Here is a 26,092-nt window from a genome sequence, read left to right as displayed (position 1 = left end):
TTCTTATATTGAAAAAAAAAAAGTCATTTAATCTCTAAATTAACCTAATAAATTAGCAAGATTGAATGATAGGTGATATTTTAGACTTTTAAAATTTAATTGGTGAAAGTTTGTCAATATATCAAATATGGGATGTTTTTTAAATTATAGATAAAATAACACATAATCATATAATAACATATTATTGTTTATATAATTTTGTATATTATTAGTATCATAATTTTATTGAATAACAATTTCTTATTTTTAATAATATAAGGAACATGAGGTTTGTTTGCTTGAAGATCTCCGTCTAGAGGTATGCATAGTCTGATTTGGTGTGGTTTGACAAATTTTTCAAATCAAATTAAAAATAACGGTTTGAATAATTTTCAAATCAAATCAAACCATTTTAGGTTTTAAACCAAACCAAACCAAACTAAATTAAAAAAATACGGGTTGGTCCGGTTTGAATTATGGTTTGAACCATAGTTATCAATACTCTAAAATAGACGATACGTATCGTATCCTATGAAATAATATAATATAGATAGAAAACAATACATATTATGAGGTGTATCGTATTAATCTAATACAGTAAGTGTATCATAGGATAAAATACATATCTTATAATATAATACATATTACTTATATGAATTGATATATTTTTTTAGAGAAAATAATAATATATTAGAGGTGTATATGAAAAATTTTAAACTATTAAGGATGTTTGTGATATTTTCTAAAATAATTATGCGTCAATTATAATATTTTATTATTGCAATTTTTAATATACCATAGGACACATAATTTAACTAACATAGTTTGAATAATTTAAAATTATTCATTTATATATATAATATAGATATATATATATAAAATTTCATCAAATCAATTAAATTATAATTTTTTAAAACATAATATATATACGTAAAATAAATATAAAAAATATATATATAAAATATATATATATATATATATAAATGATAAAATAAATATGAAAAATAAGTTATACATTTAATTATTTATTGAAAAATTTTGTCAAATATAGTTATATATATGTATTTAAAAAAAATACGATTTACAATTTAATTTGATTTGAAAATCATTTAAACCATAATCCGAACTAAAAAAAACCGTTAAAAAAATTCTAACCCAAATTAAATCATAATTTTTAAACAATTTAATTCGATTTTATAATTTAAACCAAATTATATATATTCCTATCTCAATCCCTATTTTTAATTGTTAATGTTTCCAATTATAACTCTAACCCTGCTCGTTAACAGGAGAGAGGAAGAGAGTTTTTGTAATTTCCAAAACTTCAGGGGTAAATTTAGTTAGTGATTAAACCTCAGGGCCTCATGAAAACGCCACAAAGAAATCAGAACAAAATCCCTTGCATCGCACAGTATCGTATTCTCTGCAAAACCCTGAAGTCCGTCAATAGATATCAATCAATTGAAAATGAGAGCAACGAGATTCACTAGTCTCACAAAAAACACCCGTTTTTCACTGCAGTCCAGTTCTTCCTATTGCTCTGGTGGTGCAGGTCGTGGTCGCGGCCGCGGCCGCAGTGGCATCGTCTCCGGTTCCTCGCCGTTTGACCATTTTTCTCCGAAAAAAATCATAGGTCAACCTACAACAGAGTCAAAACCCGAGTCGACACCGAGTCAAAACTCAGGGCAAAGCCCCCCTGTTCCTCCTCTCTCCACTGAGCTTCCTTCCTTTTCCTCTTTCCTCTCCTCGGTCAAATCAGGTGGTGCTGGACGCGGCCGAGGGCATGTGAATCCCGGGACTGAACCTAGTCAAACCACGAACTCTCCCAAACCGTCGAGATTAAACACTAGGTCAGAGTTTTCCTCTGAGTCGACGCAGCCGACTGAGCCCAACCTCCCATCGAGTGTCCTCTCTGTCTTTTCCGGTGCAGGGCGTGGGAAGCCAGGTGTACAACCGTCTCCACCCCCTCCTAAAGTAGAGGAAGAAAATAGGCATATTCGGGCTCGAACTGACCGCGATTCTGCCCAATCCGAACCTGAACCTGCCCGACCAAAGTTGAATAGGGAGGAGGCTGTTAAACAGGCTTTGAGGGTTTTATCACAGGGTGGTGGAGGTGAGAGAGAAGGGAGAGAGCGGATTAGCACCGCTGAAGCATGGCCGGGGCGAGGACGGGGCAGGGGAAGAGGCAGAGGAAGAGGGAGAGGAGGAGAGAGGGTTTTTACCAGAGAAATGGAGGATAAAGATGAAGGATTTGCTGCAGGTTTGTATTTGGGAGACAATGCTGATGGGGAGAAATTGGCTGAGAAAATCGGTGTTGAGAATATGAATAATTTGGTTGAAGGGTTTGAGGAGATGAGTGGTAGAGTGTTACCTTCTCCTATGGATGACGCATATTTGGATGTTTTCCATACAAATTGCATGGTAAGAGTTTTTTTTGCTTTCTCTATTGTTTTTGTTGGAGATATGTTAGCATTGTTGTGATGGTTGGTATGTGGATTGCAGATTGATTTTGAACCTGAGTACCTCATGGAGTTTGAGTCAAATCCAGACATTGATGAGAAACCGCCTATTCCCCTTAGGGATGCACTTGAGAAGATGAAACCGTTCTTGATGGCCTATGAGGGAATTCAAAGTCATGAAGAGTGGGAGGTACATTTTTGTTTTTGTTTTTGTTTTTGTTTTTGCTTTTTATTTATTTTTGATGTTTTTGATAATTTGTTTGATGCAATTGTGTTTATTTGTAGCTAAGGTTTTTTTAAGTTTTTAATGTTAACTATTGGTCAAACTTTATTGAATGCTTTATTGTACAATTCAATTCTATGATAACTTCCATATAGGAACATGAAACTTGAATTACAATTTATAGGAAGTTGTCCATATATTAGAAATGAGGATCTAGTGTATATATCACAAGTATGTATGTATATATATATATATATGATAATTATGTTTTGCGCATTTCTCAAGTTTATTGTATCTCTCATCTTCTATCTGTTTCTAGGAAGCTGTCAATGAAGTTATGGAGAGAGTGCCGTTACTGAAAGAGCTTGTTGATGAGTACAGTGGACCTGATAGGGTAACTGCTAAGCAACAACAGGAGGAGTTGGAAAGAGTAGCCAAAACTGTTCCCAAAAGTGCACCAGCTTCTGTAAAACGGTTTGCAAACCGTGCAGTCCTTTCTCTTCAGGTTAGTATTTCCCGTTGTGATCTGGCAAATAGTTTTTAAGTTGATTTGGCATGGAAATTGTGTTTTTGGGGAGTTTTCTTGATTATTTAAAGTTGGTTCACTCATCATATTCTTAGCAAGAAAATGTAGTTTTAGTGATTCTTATTCTTGAGCCATCTAGAATGTTTATATGTTATTTCAAAATTGTCTCATGGGACTATTAAACCCAATTGTTGGTCCTGTTTCACATATTGATTTGATCATGTGTACTGGTTTTGCTGGCATATATGGAAGTGAGGACATGTAGGTTATGTGTTATATGCATTTTGAAACAAACCACGTGCATCTTGCGACTTCATATTTCAGCATTATATTGAGACAAAATGCACATGCTGAAATGTGCATATAGTGGGTTTTGGTGTGAGGCTTTGTGTGAGAAAAATAATTCTGAATTTTTCTTTTGATCCTTGAATTGATATTACATGGTATTATATAGTAGATTACAAGAGGAAAAATAGGAAGCTAAATCACTCATAAATCTGGAAAATTGTTTAATCCCTCTATTCAAGGGATTTTAAATTAGGTACTTCCTAATCTAACTTAATTCCTCCATTTAAGGGATTTCCTAATCTTATTTACAACTCATTACTTCCTAATTTATTTACAATTCAACACTCCCCCTCAAGCTGAGGAATAGATGTCTTCCATTCTCAGCTTGAATACAAGATCATGGAATCTCGAACTGTTCAACTCCTTTGTTAGAACATCAGCTAATTGACATTTTGATGGAACATAAGACATACACACTAATCCTTCCTCCAATTTCTCTTTAATGAAATGTCTATCAATTTCAATATGTTTTGTCATATCATGTTGTATAGGATTATGAGCAATATTGATAGCTGACTTGTTGTCACAATAAAGTTTCATAGGACCTTCCCATTTGACTCTTAAATCATCTAGGATAATCTTCTGCCATAGTAGTTCACACAATCGTTGAGCAATAACCCTAAATTCTGATTCTGCAGATGATCTTGCCACCACATTTTGCTTCTTACTCCTCCAAGTTACCAGATTACCGCCAAGGAAAGTACTATACTCTGTAGTTGATCTTCTATCCACTAAAGAACCTGCATAGTCCGCATCAGTGTAAGCTTCTAAAGTAAGAGTATCATTCTTCTTGAACAGGATTCCTTTCCCTGGATTGCCTTTTAAGTAATGCAACACCTTGTAAGCAGCTTGAAGATGAGGTTCTCTTGGATCATGCATGAATTGACTAATCACACTCACCGAGTATGCTATGTCTGGCCGAGTGTGAGCAAGGTATATGAATTTACCGACTAACCTCTGGTACATTCTTTTATCAACAGTTGGTTCTCTTTTAGCTTCTCCCAACTTATGGTTGTGATCCATTGGGGTAGAGACTGGCTTACACCCAATCTTTCATGTTTCTGTTAATAAATCAGTCATGTACTTTTGTTGAGATATGAAGATCCCTTGTGTGGAATATGTCACCTCAATACCGAGGAAGTATTTTAGTTTCCCCAATTCTTTTATCTCAAATTCTCTTATTAGTCTCTGTTTCAATTCATGCTTCTCTTTCTCATTATTCCCAGTTAATATGATGTCATCCACATAGACTAGAAGAGCAGTCACTCCCCCTACAGTTGAATGCTTAATGAAGAGAGTGTGGTCACCTTGGCTTTGTTTGTACCCAGAATCCTTCATAACTTTTGCGAATCTCCCAAACCATGTTCTAGGAGATTGTTTTAATCCATAAAGAGCCTTTCTTAGCTTGCACACCTTGTTACCTGTGTCTCCCTCAAATCCTGGTGGGATGTTCATGTAGATTTCTTCCTCTAAGTCACCATGGAGAAATGCCAATTGAAGTGGGCAGCCAATGATAACAAAATTCTTATAGTATTCATTTTTGCAACTGGAGCAAAGGTCTCCTGATAATCAACACCATAAGTCTGAGTGTACCCTTTGGCCACCAATTGTGCTTTATATCTCTCAAGTGATCCATCAGCCTTGTATTTTAATGTAAAAATCCACTTACAATCAACAATGTTTTTCCCTTTTGGTTTATCAACAATCTTCCATGTTTTATTTTTTTCTAATGCACTCATCTCCTCTCTCATAGCATCCTTTCATTCCCTTTTTGACAATGCCTCAGAAACAGTGCTAGGGATAGATATGGTATTCAAACTTACAATGAACTTTTTGTGTGCTTGTGTCAAGCGTTTAAGAGAGAAATAGTGAGATAGTGGATAGAGTGATCGTTTAGTGCACTCTCTGTTACCTTTTCTAATAGCAATAGGAAAGTCTAGGTCGTTTGTTGGGTCAGTAGATGTTTCAACAGATTGTGTGTGTAAAGGTGGGTCAGATCTTACCATGATTTCATTCCCAGAGTCTGAGTTGGATTCTTGGACCTGTGTCAGTTCTGGAACGACCTTTCTCCTTGAATACACCTGAGAAAACCTTGGAAAATTGTGAGGGACATTGGTTGGGACAAGAGATGACTTGGGTTTAACAACACTGGTTGGAACATGAGGAAGGTCAAGGGTTTTAAAAGGTTCAAATGATTCACAAGTATCGTCATCTATCATTGAAATTTCCCCCTGAAGAGAGGACTTAGAGAAAAAAGGTGTATTTTCTGTGAAGGTGACATCTGCAGAGATGTAAAATTTTCTGGATGAAGGATTGTAGCACTTGTATCCCTTTTTTGTGGATGAGTAACCAAGGAAGACACATTTGATGGCTCAAGGGTCTAGTTTGCCTATATGTTGGTTGTGGACATGAACAAAGGCAGTACACCCAAATACCTTAGGTATGAGGCCATTAGAGGTTTTGAAGTGAGGATAGAAACTATTAAGGATCTCTATAGGACTTTTGTTGTCTAACACACGTCAGGGAAGTCTATTTATCATATATGTGGCAGTAAGAACGGCCTCTCCCCAATAGGACTTAGGAACATTTCCTTGAAAAAGTAAAGTTCGGGTGGTATTAAGTAAATGCCCATTTTTCCTTTTAGCTACCCCATTTTGTTGAGGTGTGTTGACATATGATGAATCATGGATAATTCCCTGTGAACGAAAGTAGGGTGACAAAATCTGGTTGAAGTAGTCTTTAGCATTGTCTGTTCTAAAGCTTTTTATTTTAACCCCAAATTGGTTTTGAACCATTGAGTGGAAATTAGGTATAACAATGCTAACATCAGATTTTTGTTTCAAAAGAAAGAGCCATGTAACCCGAGTGCAATCATCAATTAAGGATACAAACCAACGAGCTCTAGAAACATTAGGTATAGTAGAAGGACCCCATATGTCACTATGAATCAAATGGAAAGGATGAGAACTTCTTTTATTGCTAATCGGAAAAGATACACGAGAGTGTTTTGCCAATTCACAAATGTCACAATGAAACTCAGAAATATCTAATCCTTAGAACAAATAAGGAAACGTGACTTTTAAAACCCTAAAAGATGGATGACCTAGGCGTAGGTGATACAACCAAATGGTATTTTTATTTGAGGAATTGAGAAAAGACAAAGGCAAATTACTCCTACCCATTTGAGATGATTCAAGGTAGTAAAGGCCGTTTTTTTCCTTAGCAAGTCCAATCCTCCTCCTCGTGCCCTGATCTTGAAAAACACAATAAGAAGGGAAAAAAATTACATAACATTTAAGATCATAGGTAAGCTTTTGAACGGAAACAAACCAAGCCAAGCGCCCAAGTTCGTGCCCACGCAGGCACCATCGTTGCTGCATCGCCTGTTCACAGGCAAGAGGGGTTAATGCACCTATATTTGCTGCACGTTGCAAGTGTGAGCATGCATGCCAACGAGCAGGCACCAGCGCACGCGCCCGTACGCAGGCAGGCCTCAGCGCGCACACGCTGGCACCAACGAGCGCACGCAGGCACCAGCGCGTGGCACCCGCACGCACGCTGGCACCACTGCTCGGGCGCCCGCGCGCACGCAGGCACAGGCGTTAGTTAGTGATTAAACCTCAGGGCCTCATGAAAACGCCACAAAGAAATCAGAACAAAATCCCTTGCATCGCACAGTATCGTATTCTCTGCAAAACCCTGAAGTCCGTCAATAGATATCAATCAATTGAAAATGAGAGCAACGAGATTCACTAGTCTCACAAAAAACACCCGTTTTTCACTGCAGTCTAGTTCTTCCTATTGCTCTGGTGGTGCAGGTCGTGGTCGCGGTCGCGGCCGCGGTGGCGTCTTCTCCGGTTCCTCGTCGTTTGACCATTTTTCTCCGAAAAAAATCATAGGTCAACCTACAACAGAGTCAAAACCCGAGTCGACACCGAGTCAAAACTCAAGGCAAAGCCCCCCTGTTCCTCCTCTCTCCACTGAGCTTCCTTCCTTTTCCTCTTTCCTCTCCTCGGTCAAATCAGGTGGTGCTGGACGCGGTCGAGGGCATGTGAATCCCGGGACTGAACCTAGTCAAACCATGGACTCTTCCAAACCGTTGAGATTAAACACTAGGTCAGAGTTTTCCTCTGAGTCGACGCAGCCGACTGAGCCCAACCTCCCATCGAGTGTCCTCTCTGTCTTTTCCGGTGCAGGGCGTGGGAAGCCAGGTGTACAACCGTCTCCACCCCCTCCCAAAGTAGAGGAAGAAAATAGGCATATTCGGGCTCGAACTGGCCGCGATTCTGCCCAATCCGAACCTGAACCTGCCCGACCAAAGTTGAGGGTTTTATCACAGGGTGGTGGAGGTGAGAGAGAAGGGAGAGAGCGGATTAGCACCGCTGAAGCATGGCCGGGGCGAGGACGGGGCAAGGGAAGAGGCAGAGGAAGAGGGAGAGGGAGAAGGAGAAGAGGAGAGAGGGTTTTTACCAGAGAAATGGAGGATAAAGATGAAGGATTTGCTGCAGGTTTGTATTTGGGAGACAATGCTGATGGGGAGAAATTGGCTGAGAAAATCGGTGTTGAGAATATGAATAATTTGGTTGAAGGGTTTGAGGAGATGAGTGGTAGAGTGTTACCTTCTCCTTTGGATGACGCATATTTGGATGCTTTCCATACAAATTGCATGGTAAGAGTTTTTTTTTGCTTTCTCTATTGTTTTTGTTGGAGATATGTTAGCATTGTTGTGATGGTTGGTATGTGGATTGCAGATTGATTTTGAACCTGAGTACCTCATGGAGTTTGAGTCAAATCCAGACATTGATGAGAAACCGCCTATTCCCCTTAGGGATGCACTTGACAAGATGAAACCATTCTTGATGGCCTATGAGGGAATTCAAAGTCATGAAGAGTGGGAGGTACATTTTTGTTTTTGTTTTTGTTTTTGTTTTTGCTTTTTATTTATTTTTGATGTTTTTGATAATTTGTTTGATGCAATTGTGTTTATTTGTAGCTAAGGTTTTTTTAAGTTTTTAATGTTAACTATTGGTCAAACTTTACTGAATGTTTTATTGTACAATTCAATTCTATGATAACTTCCATATAGAAACATGAAACTTGAATTACAATTTATAGGAAGTTGTCCATATATTAGAAATGAGGATCTAGTGTATATATCACAAGTATGTATGTATATATATATATATGATAATTATGTTTTGCGCATTTCTCAAGTTTATTGTATCTCTCATCTTCTATCTGTTTCTAGGAAGCTGTCAATGAAGTTATGGAGAGAGTGCCGTTACTGAAAGAGCTTGTTGATGAGTACAGTGGACCTGATAGGGTAACTGCTAAGCAACAACAGGAGGAGTTGGAAAGAGTAGCCAAAACTGTTCCCAAAAGTGCACCAGCTTCTGTAAAACGGTTTGCAAACCGTGCAGTCCTTTCTCTTCAGGTTAGTATTTCCCGTTGTGATCTAGCAAATAGTTTTTAAGTTGATTTGGCATGGAAATTGTGTTTTTTGGGGAGTTTTCTTGATTATTTAAAGTTGGTTCACTCATCATATTCTTAGCAAGAAAATGTAGTTTTGGTGAATCTTATTCTTGAGCCATCTAGAATGTTTATATGTTATTTCAAAATTGTCTCATGGGACTTATTAAACCCAATTGTTGGTCTTGTTTCACATATTGATTTGATCATGTGTACTGGTTTTGCTGGCATATATGGAAGTGAGGACATGTAGGTTATGTGTTATATGCATTTTGAAACAAACCACGTGCATCTTGCGACTTCATATTTCAGCATTATATTGAGACAAAATGCACATGCTGAAATGTGCATATAGTGGGTTTTGGTGTGAGGCTTTGTGTGAGAAAAATAATTCTGAATTTTTCTTTTGATCCTTGAATTGATATTACATGGTATTATATAGTAGATTACAAGAGAAAAAATAGGAAGCTAAATCACTCCTAAATCTGGAAAATTGTTTAATCCCTCTATTCAAGGGATTTTAAATTAGGTACTTCCTAATCTAACTTAATTCCTCCATTTAAGAGATTTCCTAATCTTATTTACAACTCATTACTTCCTAATTTATTTACAATTTAACACTCCCCCTCAAGCTGAGGAATAGATGTCTTCCATTCTCAGCTTGAATACAAGATCATGGAATCTCGAACTATTCAACCCCTTTGTTAGAACATCAGCTAATTGACATTCTGATGGAACATAAGACATACACACTAATCCTTCCTCCAATTTCTCTTTAATGAAATGTTTATCAATTTCAATATGTTTTGTCCTATCATGTTGTATAGGATTATGAGCAATATTGATAGCTGACTTGTTGTCACAATAAAGTTTCATAGGACCTTCCCATTTGACTCTTAAATCATCTAGGATAATCTTCAGCCATAGTAGTTCACACAATCCTTGAGCAATAACCCTAAATTCTGATTCTGCACATGATCTTGCCACCACATTTTGCTTCTTACTCCTCCAAGTTACCAGATTACCTCCAAGGAAAGTACTATACCCTGTAGTTGATCTTTTATCCACTAGAGAACCTGCATAGTCCGCATCAGTGTAAGCTTCTAAAGTAAGAGTATCATTCTTCTTGAACAGGATTCCTTTCCCTGGATTTCCTTTTAAGTAATGCAACACCCTGTAAGCAGCTTGAAGATGAGGTTCTCTTGGATCATGCATGAATTGACTAATCACACTCACCGAGTATGCTATGTCTGGCCGAGTGTGAGCAAGGTATATGAGTTTACCGACTAACCTCTGGTACCTTCTTTTATCAACAGTTGGTTCTCCTTTAGCTTCTCCCAACTTATGGTTGGGATCCATTGGGGTAGAGACTGGCTTACACCCAATCTTTCCTGTTTCTGTTAATAAATTCTTTTATTGCTAATCGGAAAAGATACACGAGAGTGTTTTGCCAATTCACAAATGTCACAATGAAACTCAGAAATATCTAATCCTTAGAACAAATAAGGAAACGTGACTTTTAAAACCCTAAAAGATGGATGACCTAGGCGTAGGTGATACAACCAAATGGTATTTTTATTTGAGGAATTGAGAAAAGACAAAGGCAAATTACCCCTACCCATTTGAGATGATTCAAGGTAGTAAAGGTCGTTTTTTTCCTTTGCAAGTCCAATCCTCCTCCTCGTGCCCTGATCTTGAAAAACACAATAAGAAGGGAAAAAAATTACATAACATTTAAGATCATAGGTAAGCTTTTGAACGGAAACAAACCAAGCCAAGCGCCCAAGTTCGTGCCCACGCAGGCACCATCGTTGCTGCATCGCCTGTTCACAGGCAAGAGAGGTTAATGCGCCTATATTTGCTGCACGTTGCAAGTGTGAGCATGCATGCCAACGAGCAGGCACCAGCGCGCGCACCCGTACGCAGGCAGGCCTCAGCGCGCGCACAGTGGCACCAGCGCGTGGCACCCGCACGCACGCTGGCACCACTGCTCGGGCGCCCGCGCGCACGCAGGCACAGGCGTTAGTTAGTGATTAAACCTCAGGGCCTCATGAAAACGCCACAAAGAAATCAGAACAAAATCCCTTGCATCGCACAGTATCGTATTCTCTGCAAAACCCTGATGTCCGTCAATAGATATCAATCAATTGAAAATGAGAGCAACGAGATTCACTAGTCTCACAAAAAACACCCGTTTTTCACTGCAGTCTAGTTCTTCCTATTGCTCTAGTGGTGCAGGTCGTGGTCGCGGCCGCGGCCGCAGTGGAGTCGTCTCCGGTTCCTCGTCGTTTGACCATTGTTCTCCGAAAAAAATCATAGGTCAACCTACAACAGAGTCAAAACCCGAGTCGACACCGAGTCAAAACTCAAGGCAAAGCCCCCCTGTTCCTCCTCTCTCCACTGAGCTTCCTTCCTTTTCCTCTTTCCTCTCCTCGGTCAAATCAGGTGGTGCCGGACGCGGCCGAGGGCATGTGAATCCCGGGACTGAACCTAGTCAAACCACGGACTCTCCGAAACCGTCGAGATTAAACACTAGGTCAGAGTTCTCCTCTGAGTCGACGCAGCCGACTGAGCCCAACCTCCCATCGAGTGTCCTCTCTGTCTTTTCCGGTGCAGGGCGTGGGAAGCCAGGTGTACAACCGTCTCCACCCCCTCCCGAAGTAGAGGAAGAAAATAGGCATATTCGGGCTCGAACTGGCCGCGATTCTGCCCAATCCAAACCTGAGCCTGCCTGACCAAAGTTGAATAGGGAGGAGGCTGTTAAACAGGCTTTGAGGGTTTTATCACAGGGTGGTGGAGGTGAGAGAGAAGGGAGAGAGCGGATTAGCACTGCTGAAGCATGGCCGGGGCGAGGACGGGGCAGGGGAAGAGGCAAAGGAAGAGGGAGAAGGAGAGGGAGAGGAGGAGAGAGGGTTTTTACCAGAGAAATGGAGGATAAAGATGAAGGATTTGCTGCAGGTTTGTATTTGGGAGACAATGCTGATGGGGAGAAATTGGCTGAGAAAATCGGTGTTGAGAATATGAATAATTTGGTTGAAGGGTTTGAGGAGATGAGTGGTAGAGTGTTACCTTCTCCTATGGATGACGCATATTTGGATGCTTTCCATACAAATTGCATGGTAAGAGTTTTTTTTGCTTTCTCTATTGTTTTTGTTGGAGATATGTTAGCACTGTTGTGATGGTTGGTATGTGGATTGCAGATTGATTTTGAACCTGAGTACCTCATGGAGTTTGAGTCAAATCCAGACATTGATGAGAAACTGCCTATTCCCCTTAGGGATGCACTTGAGAAGATGAAACCGTTCTTGATGGCCTATGAGAGAATTCAAAGTCATGAAGAGTGGGAGGTACATTTTTGTTTTTGTTTTTGCTTTTTATTTATTTTTGATGTTTTTGATAATTTGTTTGATGCAATTGTGTTTATTTGTAGCTAAGGTTTTTTTAAGTTTTTAATGTTAACTATTGGTCAAACTTTACTGAATGTTTTATTGTACAATTCAATTCTATGATAACTTCCATATAGAAACATGAAACTTGAATTACAATTTATAGGAAGTTGTCCATATATTAGAAATGAGGATCTAGTGTATATATCACAAGTATGTATGTATATATATATATATGATAATTATGTTTTGCGCATTTCTCAAGTTTATTGTATCTCTCATCTTCTATCTGTTTCTAGGAAGCTGTCAATGAAGTTATGGAGAGAGTGCCGTTACTGAAAGAGCTTGTTGATGAGTACAGTGGACCTGATAGGGTAACTGCTAAGCAACAACAGGAGGAGTTGGAAAGAGTAGCCAAAACTGTTCCCAAAAGTGCACCAACTTCTGTAAAACGGTTTGCAAACCGTGCAGTCCTTTCTCTTCAGGTTAGTATTTCCCGTTGTGATCTGGCAAATAGTTTTTAAGTTGATTTGGCATGGAAATTGTGTTTTTTGGGGAGTTTTCTTGATTATTTAAAGTTGGTTCACTCATCATATTCTTAGCAAGAAAATGTAGTTTTGGTGAATCTTATTCTTGAGCCATCTAGAATGTTTATATGTTATTTCAAAATTGTCTCATGGGACTTATTAAACCCAATTGTTGGTCTTGTTTCACATATTGATTTGATCATGTGTACTGGTTTTGCTGGCATATATGGAAGTGAGGACATGTAGGTTATGTGTTATATGCATTTTGAAACAAACCACGTGCATCTTGCGACTTCATATTTCAGCATTATATTGAGACAAAATGCACATGCTGAAATGTGCATATAGTGGGTTTTGGTGTGAGGCTTTGTGTGAGAAAAATAATTCTGAATTTTTTTTTTGATCCTTGAATTGATATTACATGGTATTATATAGTAGATTACAAGAGGAAAAATAGGAAGCTAAATCACTCCTAAATCTGGGAAATTGTTTAATCCCTCTATTCAAGGGATTTTAAATTAGGTACTTCCTAATCTAACTTAATTCCTCCATTTAAGGGATTTCCTAATCTTATTTACAACTCATTACTTCCTAATTTATTTACAATTCAACACTCCCCCTCAAGCTGAGGAATAGATGTCTTTCATTCTCAGCTTGAATACAAGATCATGGAATCTCGAACTGTTCAACCCCTTTGTTAGAACATCAGCTAATTGACATTCTGATGGAAGATAAGACATACACACTAATCCTTCCTCCAATTTCTCTTTAATGAAATGTCTATCAATTTCAATATGTTTTGTCCTATCATGTTGTATAGGATTATGAGCAATATTGATAGCTGACTTGTTGTCACAATAAAGTTTCATAGGACCTTCCCATTTGACTCTTAAATCATCTAGGATAATCTTCAGCCATAGTAGTTCACACAATCCTTGAGCAATAACCCTAAATTCTGATTCTGCAGATGATCTTGCCACCACATTTTGCTTCTTACTCCTCCAAGTTACCAGATTACCTCCAAGGAAAGTACTATACCCTGTAGTTGATCTTTTATCCACTAGAGAACCTGCATAGTCCGCATCAGTGTAAGCTTCTAAAGTAAGAGTATCATTCTTCTTGAACAGGATTCCTTTCCCTGTATTTCCTTTTAAATAATGCAACACCTTGTAAGCAGCTTGAAGATGAGGTTCTCTTGGATCATGCATGAATTGACTAATCACACTCACCGAGTATGCTATGTCTGGCCGAGTGTGAGCAAGGTATACGAATTTACCGACTAACCTCTGGTACCTTCTTTTATCAACAGTTGGTTCTCTTTTAGCTTCTCCTAACTTATGGTTGGGATCCATTGGGGTAGAGACTGGTTTACACCCAATCTTTCCTGTTTCTGTTAATAAATCAGTCATGTACTTTTGTTGAGATATGAAGATCCCTTGTGTGGAATATGTCACCTCAATACCGAGGAAGTATTTTAGTTTCCCCAATTCTTTTATCTCAAATTCTCTTACTAGTCTCTGTTTCAATTCATGCTTCTCTTTCTCATTATTCCCAGTTACTATGATGTCATCCACATAGACTAGAAGAGCAGTCACTCCCCCCACAGTTGAATGCTTAATAAAGAGAGTGTGGTCACCTTGGCTTTGTTTGTACCCAGAATCCTTCATAACTTTTGCGAATCTCCCAAACCATGCTCTAGGAGATTGTTTTAATCCATAAAGAGCCTTTCTTAGCTTGCACACCTTGTTACCTGTGTCTCCCTCAAATCCTGGTGGGATGTTCATGTAGATTTCTTCCTCTAAGTCACCATGGAGAAATGCCAATTGAAGTGGGCAGCCAATGATAACAAAATTCTTATAGTATTCATTTTTGCAACTGGAGCAAAGGTCTCCTGATAATCAACACCATAAGTCTGAGTGTACCCTTTGGCCACCAATTGTGCTTTATATCTCTCAAGTGATCCATCAGCCTTGTATTTTAATGCAAAAATCCACTTACAATCAACAATGTTTTTCCCTTTTGGTTTATCAACAATCTTCCATGTTTTATTTTTTTCTAATGCACTCATCTCCTCTCTCATAGCATCCCTTCATTCCCTTTTTGACAATGCCTCAGAAACAGTGCTAGGGATAGATATGGTATTCAAACTTACAATGAACTTTTTGTGTGCTTGTGTCAGGCGTTTAAGAGAGACATAGTGAGATAGTGGATAGAGTGGTCGTTTAGTGCACTCTCTGTTACCTTTTCTAATAGCAATAGGAAAGTCTAGGTCGTTTGTTGGGTCAGTAGATGTTTCAACAGATTGTGTGTGTAAAGGTGGGTCAGATCTTACCATGATTTCATTCCCAGAGTCTGAGTTGGATTCTTGGACCTGTGTCAGTTCTGGAACGACCTTTCTCTTTGAATACACCTGAGAAAACCTTGGAAAATTGTGAGGGACATTGGTTGGGACAAGAGATGACTTGGGTTTAACAACACTGGTTGGAACATGAGGAAGGTCAAGGGTTTTAAAAGGTTCAAATGATTCACAAGTATCGTCATCTATCATTGAAATTTCCCCCTGAAGAGAGGACTTAGAGAAAAAAGGTGTATTTTCTGTGAAGGTGACATCTGCAGAGATGTAAAATTTTCTGGATGAAGGATTGTAGCACTTGTATCCCTTTTTTGTGGATGAGTAACCAAGGAAGACACATTTGATGGCTCAAGGGTCTAGTTTGCCTGTATGTTGGTTGTGGACATGAACAAAGGTAGTACACCCAAATACCTTAGGTATGAGGCCATTAGAGGTTTTGAAGTGAGGATAGAAACTATTAAGGATCTTTATAGGACTTTTGTTGTCTAACACACGTGAGGGAAGTCTATTTATCCTATATGTGGTAGTAAGAACGGCCTCTCCCCAATAGGACTTAGGAACATTTCCTTGAAAAAGTAAAGTTCGAGTGGTATTAAGTAAATGCCCATTTTTCCTTTTAGCTACCCCATTTTGTTGAGGTGTGTTGACATATGATGAATCATGGATAATTCCCTGTAAACGAAAGTAGGGTGACAAAATCTGGTTGAAGTAGTCTTTAGCATTGTCTGTTCTAAAGCTTTTTATTTTAACCCCAAATTGGTTTTGAACCATTGAGTGGAAATTAGGTATAACAATGCTAACATCAGATTTTTGTTTCAAAAGAAAGAGCCATGTAACCCGAGTGCAATCATCAATTAAGGATACAAACCAACGAGCTCTAGAAACATTAGGTATAGTAGAAGGACCCCATATGTCACTATGAATCAAATGGAAAGGATGAGAACTTCTTTTATTGCTAATCGGAAAAGATACACGAGAGTGTTTTGCCAATTCACAAATGTCACAATGAAACTCAGAAATATCTAATCCTTAGAACAAATAAGGAAACGTGACTTTTAAAACCCTAAAAGATGGATGACCTAGGCGTAGGTGATACAACCAAATGGTATTTTTATTTGAGGAATTGAGAAAAGACAAAGGCAAATTACTCCTACCCATTTGAGATGATTCAAGGTAGTAAAGGTCGTTTTTTTCCTTAGCAAGTCCAATCCTCCTCCTCGTGCCCTGATCTTGAAAAACACAATAAGAAGGGAAAAAAATTACATAACATTTAAGATCATAGGTAAGCTTTTGAACGGAAACAAGGTTGGTCGAAAGTTTTGGTACATGGAGGACATTTTTAAGGATAAGGGTAGGTGTGATATGTACATCTCCGAATCCTACAACAGTAGTTAATGAACCATTGGCCATTACAATTTTTCTATTACTTGGGCATGGGGTATCGGTGTGGTAGAGGTGAGATGTGGGGGTCATATGGTCTGTAGCACCAGAGTCTATTATCCAAGAATTGATATAAAATTTATCTGAGGCATTCATGCAGAGGAAATGAAGGTTTACCTGAAAGAGCGAAAGAACAAGCTCCAAAAGGCTTCTCAAGAGACCCCAACAAACTTCTTAACTTCTCAATTTCTTCACTGTTGAACCCTCCTGTTGTAGAATTTTCTTCGGTTTTTTTCTGCTCTACCATGTGTGCTTGAGGCCTCTGCTGCCCCCTACGGTTTCCCCACTCTCGGCTTGATGGCTTACCATTCAACTTCCAACATTTCTCTTTTGTGTGTCTTGGTTTCTTGCAATGGGTGCACCAGAGATTATCTTTGTTCTCCTTCCACTGGTTTTCTCTCCCTCGGTATTTAGGCAAATCACTCTTTCCTTTCTCTTGATGATCTGTTTTTGCTACTAAGGCTGACCCTTCCACAGTTTGTGGTTCAAGCATAACGCTTCTTCAACTTTCTTCTGCTCGAATCAATGAAATTGTATCTTCTAGAGATGGTGTGTCCTCCTTGCCAAGGATTTGTAACCTAACTTGATCAAATTCAGGATTCAATCCAGCCAAAAAATCATAGACACGGTCTTTTTCAATGAAGCTCTTCAAGATAGCAGCATCCTCAGGGCATTTCATCTCGAAAACTCGGTAATGATCGAGTTCTTGCCATAGATTTTGTAGTAGGTTTGCATACTCTGTAACAGACTTGTCTCCTTGCTTGGTAGCTGTAGTTTTGACCTTGACATCGTACACCTGAGCAGTATCACGGGCCTTCGAATATGTGCAGCGAATGAAGTCCCAAATCTCCTTTGCTGTAGCAAAAAACATACATGTGTCTCTAATCATGGGATCCATGGAATCCCATAGCCAGGACATAATCATGGAATCCTCCTCATCCCATGCTTTAAACATTGGGTCATCCTTTATTGGTCCTGTTCCAGGAAGATGGTTAAGTCTTCCTTTGCCCTTTAGGTATGTGCGGACAAATTGAGACCATTTGAGGTAGTTCTTCCCATTGAGCCTATAAGAGGCCCGAATATTCTGTAAATCTCCAATTTTCTGAACATAATTATATTCTTCGGATGGGTTAGACTTGCTAGAGATAGTGATTTCAGAGGGTGACATGGTGGAAAAAAACACAGCAATTAAGGCTGCCCAAACAGGAATTAGAGAAGAAAAAAAATCAGGAATGACAGCAGTGAAGGCTGCTTGAACAAAAAAGAGAAAATCTCAAAAAACCTTAAGCTCTGATACCATGTGAGAAAAATAATTCTGAATTTTTCTTCTGATCCTTGAATTGATATTACATGGTATTATATAATAGATTACAAGAGGAAAAATAGGAAACTAAATCACTCATAAATCTGGAAAATTGTTTAATCCCTCTATTCAAGGGATTTTAAATTGGGTACTTCCTAATCTAACTTAATCCCTCCATTTAAGGGATTTCCTAATCTTATTTACAACTCATTACTTCCTAATTTATTTACAATTCAACACTTTGTTATTCATTTAACGTCAGGAAATAAAAATGATGGATCAATTGTGAATGGGTTTACTTAAGGATGAACAAACCTTGTCATGTAAGTTTTAACGTCTTCGTAAACAATCTTATCATCTCAATCAAATCTCTAATTTCGGCTACTCCCTTTTCCAGTTTTCCACCTTCAATTCCATCTTGGTATTTACCATTGCTCAGACCAACTGCTCTAATACCACTTTGATATATTCCCACCTGCAATATCTAAACAAACAATCCACAAAGATGATTCTGAATGTATTGGTATTTATTTACTCAGTAGAATTACACCCTATACTATTCCACCTACAACCAGAGTAGTATAAAAGAGCAAGACAAGATTTAACAATTGGACAATTTTGGCACTTTGAGGAGTTGGAGACCTCCTTTTTCAGTTAATGGCTGCCCAAAAACCCAAAAACAATATTCCCCCTCAGTACAACCTTCCCAACTCCTATTATACTGCCAAATTCCTCCACTTTCTCGCTTTCCCTCTTTCTGCCATGCTGCACTTCTATAACTGTTTTGCACTTAACCAGTTTGCTCCCCTTGCATGCCCTTTTCTTTCTTCTAGTATAGACCTTGAGAGGCCTATCATAATCTTTTATTTTCTCATTGGCTACTAAAAACAATAGCCAAAGTTCCTTTGTTCCACATAAAGTTTCTTTGGGCAGCGGAAACTCTGTTCCCTGTCTATTGCTCCGGAAGAATTGTTTCATTTAAATGATTGACCCAAATAGATTCCATTTCCTATCTCCATCTTAAGTTACATACAGACTTTAATTGTGTAGATACTATATCGGCAATGAAGCTATATGGTGGTGACAAGATGGGCTTATGCCAGAGACAATGAAGAAGGCCTTCAATTTAAAATTTTTTAAACATAAAGTCCATTGGTTAGGTTGTTCCTTATGATGCAGCCAATGCCTGGTGAATTAAGTAATATTTTCTTTCTAGCTTGTGAAAACAAGTTAAATTCTGTCCAAAGTCATTAAAGTGATTGGATATACCAAACACCATCAAGATTAAAGGTGTTAACCTTTTCTTCTGTATTAATTTGAACTGTGTTCATAGATGAAACTTGATTAATGGTATTAATTAAATTGAAATCTTGTACTGTTCATACATAATATGATCCCCTGGAGATGGTTTTCCCAGTTAACATGTTTGGTGCTGTGATGTTGACATTTGAGTGGATGCGAACATATTTGATTTGCAACATTTAGTTTCTTTTTTAATGTTTGTAAATTTGAATCAATTTAAGTAAAAAAAAAGCAAACGAAAGGGCTACAAATGTAAAGAGTACAACTGATCATGCAATTTCGAGTAACTGTCTTGGTGTTAGTTTACACCCTTGCTATTTGAGATGCTACATGCAAAAGTTGTTTAAACTTGATCAATTTATCAATGCAGAGTAACCCTGGTTGGGGATTTGACAAAAAGTGCCAATTCATGGATAAGCTTGTGTGGGAAGTTTCTCAACATTGCAAGTAAGACTGAAATGCGTATTTGATACTGCCAGCAAAGATTCCTGGGTTGAATTGTGAGGCCATCTGGATGGCAAACGTTGAGGTTATTCACGATTTCTTTGGAAAAAAAGGAGCAGAAATTTTTTTTTTTTGGTTCCAAATTATGTGCTTAATAAGCTCTTCCAAAATTTTTTGCTAAGTGTTATCTTGTTTTATTTATAATGTATATTAGAAATTATAATCGTAATTTTCTTGGGTAAGATTTGAGTATGATGTTAAACTGATTTAAAGATTATATGCAGTAGGAGCAGTAGATTTGATCACATCGCACCCTTTTGGCTTCTGTGTTTTTGGCTAAAAACTTTGCTTTTCTATGGTTGTTTAATGTCAAGCTATACTGTTTTTCCTTCACCCATTTCCTTTCTATTATGGTAAGTTGTTTGGTGTTGTTAAATTTTAAGAGAATCATGGGTGCCATTATAGAGGAAAAAGATTAATTACATGTACAAAACTTTTCTTACGAATTCATTCATACAAACAAGCAAACAACCTTTTTTTCACATGTTTTGATATTTTATATTAGAGATGATATAAGCAAATTAGAGTTGATAATATGTCAAATTTGTATTGTTGTCTCATCTGTCTGTAAAGAATAGTTTGTACTTTGTATATATGACATTGCAAGAGGGACAATTCCTATTTAGAGTTGTGGAAAACGTTGGTTAGTTAGAGTTTGTTGCTCTGGGTATTGTTTAGGCTCCCATTCGTGTGACTTAATATTTTTTTTCTTATCTCTCGCACTTGTCGTAATTCAACAATATTATATTTTTATGCGATTGAGTGTTGTTTTATCTAATTTAAAATTATCCGATCATATGGTGATATATCTTTTTTTTTTTCGTGTAAGTTTGTTTTCATTGTTTATATACATAATTTTATTACTTCTTATAATGTATTAACACTCTTATGTATAATTTGTAACCATTTGTTGTGCCAAAATTGAAGTGTGAGATATGAAGCCTTATGGAGTGTAAAATTGTTTTAATGAGATTTAGGTATAAGAGTATAAAGAGTTTGATTATATAAAGATAAAGTAAGTGGTTTTTACGTGGTTTGGTATGAAAACTTTACAAAAGTTTATGTTTACGATATTACCATCGACCCGAGTGAAATATATTCTAATATGGTAACAAGTATCAACTTTTTTTTTTTAATTTGATCTTAGCTTCACTCTTTAAGTTCATACTCACTCTTTATATTTATAGTGAGAGAACTATATTTGAATAAATGTAATAATTATGAATAATAATATGATAATGACCTTTGAAATGGTGTGATGAGTAAATTTATTTTATCAGTTGTTATTAAATTTTAGGAATTTAATCTTAGTATGATAGGAAATTGCTCTTTAATGTTGAGTTATGGCCAAGGTTGTGGTATGCAAAGCCTCAATTACCTTGTTGTGATGTTTCTAGAATTTGGTTAGTCTTTTTTCAGTTTTGACCCTTAAATATATCGTTAAAGTCACTCTTCACTATTCGCTCTTAATGCTTAAAGTCATTATCGCTGATCATTGTCTGTTGGAGTGGTCTAAAAAGATTGAATTGGGGTAAGATTTTTTACTACATAATAATTGTCCTTCAAATGACGATACTAAAATTTTTATGGTGTATGAAGTATGAACTAACTTCATGTGGATAGAATTTTAACTAGTTGGATGTTAAAACCCCCTAAGTTATAATACAGTAATAAAAGTTAAGATTATATTCGAGCTAAACTAGTTAAAGTTTGATTGTTAGTTTAACTCGATTAAACTTGAAATAAGTTACTCTTTAATGAGTTTGAGCTCTTGCTTGAGTTTAAGTAACACTGTACTATTATATTTTAAGTCAAATAGGGTTTGATTCACTAAGTTTGTGAGTATGGATAGGTTCGATTTGAAAACACTAAAATGATATTATTTTTGTTAATATATATTAAAATAATCTTATTTTGGTTGATTTAGGTAACAACAAAAAAATATATATATTACTAGAGAGGTATAGAAATTAACTCAAAGTGCCTTTCTTCTAAGAAAATGGCACATGATGTCTCACGTCATCATGTCTCTCTTTTTCACTTTTCTTTTATTTGATTCTAAATAAAAGCTTCTTTTATTTATACCATTAGCCTTCTTTTTCTTAAAAAATGTGAGATTTTTTCTGAAAAATGATTTCACAATTATATTATTTTAATTTAATTCATTCACGCTCTAATATTTCACAATTAAATTAAATTAAATGTGATTTTAGTTTCCTTTTCCAAAACCCAATTCATTTTCCCTTTTTAAATTTCTAAACCCAATAACCCAACCCAAAGCTAAAAAACTTAATTAATTAAACTCAATTATCATTAGCACAATTCTATTATAAATCCAATTTTCAAAAAAATTAAAAATCTTACATTAAAAAATGATACCTCAACTACTCTTTGCCTCTTTAGAGGGAAAAAGACTATTTCCCGTCTAAGTTTTAGTCAAAATTCAAAATCATTTTTATTTGGATAGAAAATAGTCTTTTTCCCCTTTTTTCAAAAGTTGGATTCCTACTTAAATACCTCATCAATCGTAGCTATCCAAGCCTCTGACATGCCTACCATTTTAAATTTAAATTGATTTAAAAATTGTTAACTCACTTGAAAATATTTTTCAGTTCGATTGATTTGAAAGGAGTTATACTAGAATTTAATTTAAATTTAAGCTTAAATAAATTCTGAATTTGATTAGATACTATAATTAAATAAAAATAACTAAAATAATATTATTTTTATTTTTACAAATTTAAACGATATTATTTTGATGCGTATAAATTAAATAATAAAAATAATGTACTAACTTTTGGTACATAATTTGTATCCATGATTGGTATATTATTATGTGATTGAGTGATTTTAAAGTAAAAATAAAATAACACTCAATTATATGATGATACATTATTGATATATATAGATTTATATCAAAAGTGGGTACATATGAAACTTTTCTAAGGTAAAACGACATTATTTTAGTGTATTCGTATAATTTTATTTTAAACATGTGAGCTTAACAAATCTAACACTTTTAAAACTTAAGATTGAGCTTGAAAACGTATAACTCTTTGATTCAAGTAAGAATTTGAGTTTACTTAAATTAATCTCATTTTAGATTCATTTGAATTGAGTTTATTTTCAAATTTGAATAAATTTAGCTTGAATCTAACCTATCTTTTTCAATATTATTCAACTATAAAAATAAATTTATCTCCAATGTTTCCTTTTATCAGTGGACAAAAATTTAAAATTAAAAAAGTATTCATCATATCAAACTCAATATGATGTCGTCTCCCATGTTTGAGTTAAACTTAAATTTGGTTTGAAGGGAGTTCAAATGTTGAACTTGATTTTTTTTAAGTAAAATTAAATTTGAGTTTGTAAATTTATAAAAAAATTAAAATTAATATTAGAATAATATTGTATAAATAAATTTATATATAAATAATAATATATTATTAAATAATTAAATGTTATTTTAAATTTAATTTAAAATTATTTCACTATATAATAATATATTATTAATTAAGTATAAATTTGTAAAACTAGTTTTATTGTTACCGTTATCATGAGTCAGCATACTTGCCTATTAATTACCAGTGCTTTGCCAAACGAAACCCGTTGTTTGTTCCTTCAAACAATTCTTCAGTAGCCACTCCCCGCCTCTCAACTGAACGAGCAACCAAGAAGTACCAACAATATGGAAGAGCTCAAAACAGTGAACACCCACAACCAAAACAACGACGTAGAGTCCGAAAACGAAGACGACAAACCAATGCTGAGCTCGCAAGCTCTAGCAGCTCTACAAGAATTCTTCGACCAGCAAAACCAAAACCAAACCCTAGATGCCGAAACAGCTGAGTCGGAATCACACACCGTCGCCTTGGTTTCGGAAAACTGGCGGCTGAGTCAGTTCTGGTACGACGCCTTAACGGCCGAAACGATCGCCAACGAAGTTGTCTCTCTGTGCTCAGACTCCTTTTCGCGCGTCGCTTGCGTTGCCTGTCCCACGCTCTACGCCTACATAAAGGTAATTCTTATAATTTTTTTTTTTGTTTATTTGCTTGTTTTTAGAGCTGAAATGAATTTGCTTGGATAGAAAATTGGACCGAATGTGGCGGCGCAAATTCTAGAATACGACGAGCGGTTTGGGCAATACGGCAGTGATTTTACGTTTTATGATTATAATCAACCGGAGGATTTGCCGTTGGAGCTGAAGCATGCCTTCAATATTGTGATTGCGGATCCTCCTTACCTGGTATTACTCGGACATTGTGTTTGTGAATGAAGACATTTTAAGAAAACACTCGCTTTGTTGAAATGTTTTTGGATGCTTACACACACTGAAAATGGTCTTTGAAAATATATTTGGATATTAGTGCAATAATATAATAATTGATTGTCAATTGACAGACAGAGGGATAAAGGGGTATTTTATGTAGAAATTGTATTCTTACTTATTGTGACTGATGATCCTTAATATAGAATAAAGAGATCAGGAAGATAAAAATATAAATTTACGTTTTTTGTAGAAATGTGCTTTTTATAGTCCATTTGATTTAAAGTTACTTTTTTCTAAGATTGTATCTGCAAACTATTTATGGGTACTACTCCCCTTTCTCAGAATCAAAGAATGGTAATGAAATTATATATCAAATGGTATTTCAAGTAATCATATATGAGAATGGCATTAAGTAATCAATTCATGCAATTAGATATTCTCATTCCTCTTTATTCCCCTGTATTTCACTTATTTACTGTGTCATATAAATATTTTGAAAACCCTGTGATATAAAATTGTTGTTTTAGACCTTTTTAATTGACTGTACTCTCTTAATGAGTTAGTGTCATCAAATCCTAAGTTTAGACAAACAGTAGCCCTATTTGCATTTTGATGACATCCTATAGGGGCAGAATTGAAACTTCAGATTCTGGTTATGGATCTATCGGATTCTGGCATAAGAGTAGAAACTCATTGAAACAATACAGGAACAATGGGTTTATTATGTGTCAGTACTAAACAGTGTTTCAACTTTCAACAATGCATAGTTAGTTTGTCTTATGAATCTGCATGGTTGGTTTGTCTTATGAATCTGCACGTATAACATTACTATTCAAATTAAAATCCCATAATATTATCTCTTATTGAAGCTCAGCTATCATTAGAATATGTCTAGCTCTCAAAATCATTCTAGTTAAGATATGTATATTAAGTATTTGGAAATACTTTACAACAGTTTATCACATAATTATTCTTTTCTAAGTCTTGACTGCCATTAATACTATTAAATTTCATTTATTCATTTACTATGGCAGAGCAAGGAGTGTTTAGAGAAGGTCACTCAAACAGTTTCTTTTCTTGTTAGACCAGGGGACTCTTTCTTGCTTCTACTCACAGGTAGGCAGTGACATTGACTTGCTATTTTGTTGAGCTTTTCTTTGTGGTCTTTAATGTTAAATGGTAGTGATTATGATGTGTTGCCTGCAGGTGAAGTGCAGAAGGATAGAGCTGCTGAGCTCTTAGGTTTGCGTCCATGTGGTTTTAGACCTCAACATTCCAGCAAACTCGGAAATGAGTTTCGCCTTTTCACAAACTATGATCCAGGAACAAGATTGGGAGGGTGGGAGCTAGAGGAATAGGTTCATTTTTCTCTGTCCGCAGACCATAAGGTAGCCAATACTATCAACATTCCAGTCTAAATGTCATAGAACACATAATCTTCCAACATAGTGACATTTCTTTCCATGAAATTGAGATAGCCATGTTTATGCATATTTATCTCAAAATCAATGTCTTAACTTCTGCTCTGCTCTCCTTTCATTCTTCGTGTTAGTATACTCGAATCAGAATCCGGGATTGAATAATATTTCAGTTTGGTTTAGATTTGTAGGATTGTAAACTCTGGACCACAAATTGAATGATGAGGTTGTTTCAACTTCTGCAATGGTAATGATGATGGAAATAACTTTTTCACGTGTTAGTTTCAATCAGTGGAAAACTCTGGTACATTAATCTGTTGCCCATACTTGTCTTTGTAAAAGGGGTGGATTCAAGCCGATTCTATTATTACTTGGAAACTCACTATAAAACCCCTAGCTAATGCACACCACTTACCCCCTGTCTCAACTTTCTTCTAAGTTTAGTGAAAGTACTAAACTTAGATTCAAAGCCAAATATCAATAATCTACAACTAAACCCATTCAAATCCATTTAATGTGACTCAAAATACACTCCGAACTCCATAAAAACCAAAAAATTCACAACTTTATCACTTAGACAACCAC

The 26,092-nt window shown here is 36.3% G+C and overlaps 3 protein-coding genes across 3 annotated transcripts in view; all 3 read left to right on the top strand.

Moving 5' to 3' along the window:
* LOC123218405 (EEF1A lysine methyltransferase 1-like) overlaps positions 1–3,222 on the top strand; it is a 43,898-nt gene extending 40,676 nt beyond the window's left edge. The window contains exons 3-4 of the mRNA XM_044639861.1: positions 2,482–2,628; positions 2,981–3,222. Coding sequence (XP_044495796.1) covers positions 2,482–2,628; positions 2,981–3,205 — 372 coding nt within the window. The 3' untranslated portion in view covers positions 3,206–3,222. The remainder of the gene's footprint in view (positions 1–2,481; positions 2,629–2,980) is intronic.
* Positions 1,338–20,064, top strand: LOC123218385. The gene is made up of 5 exons (XM_044639839.1): positions 1,338–2,092; positions 7,885–8,204; positions 8,287–8,433; positions 8,784–8,969; positions 19,686–20,064. Exons 1-5 carry the CDS (start codon positions 1,447–1,449, stop codon positions 19,764–19,766), a joined length of 1,380 nt encoding a protein of 459 aa, XP_044495774.1. The 5' UTR covers positions 1,338–1,446; the 3' UTR covers positions 19,767–20,064.
* Positions 20,065–23,409: 3,345 nt separating this feature from the next.
* LOC123215835 (EEF1A lysine methyltransferase 1) lies at positions 23,410–25,781 on the top strand. The gene is made up of 4 exons (XM_044636093.1): positions 23,410–23,837; positions 23,907–24,065; positions 25,124–25,205; positions 25,296–25,781. The coding sequence occupies exons 1-4, from the start codon at positions 23,508–23,510 to the stop codon at positions 25,445–25,447; spliced, it is 723 nt and encodes a 240-aa protein (XP_044492028.1). The 5' UTR covers positions 23,410–23,507; the 3' UTR covers positions 25,448–25,781.
* Positions 25,782–26,092: the final 311 nt, after the last annotated feature.

This window comes from Mangifera indica, chromosome 1 (assembly GCF_011075055.1).
Source record: "Mangifera indica cultivar Alphonso chromosome 1, CATAS_Mindica_2.1, whole genome shotgun sequence".
In the NCBI taxonomy this organism is placed as follows: Eukaryota; Viridiplantae; Streptophyta; class Magnoliopsida; order Sapindales; family Anacardiaceae; genus Mangifera; species Mangifera indica.
The sequence above is the reverse complement of the archived record's forward strand: the minus strand, read 5'-3'. Positions and strand labels throughout refer to the sequence as shown.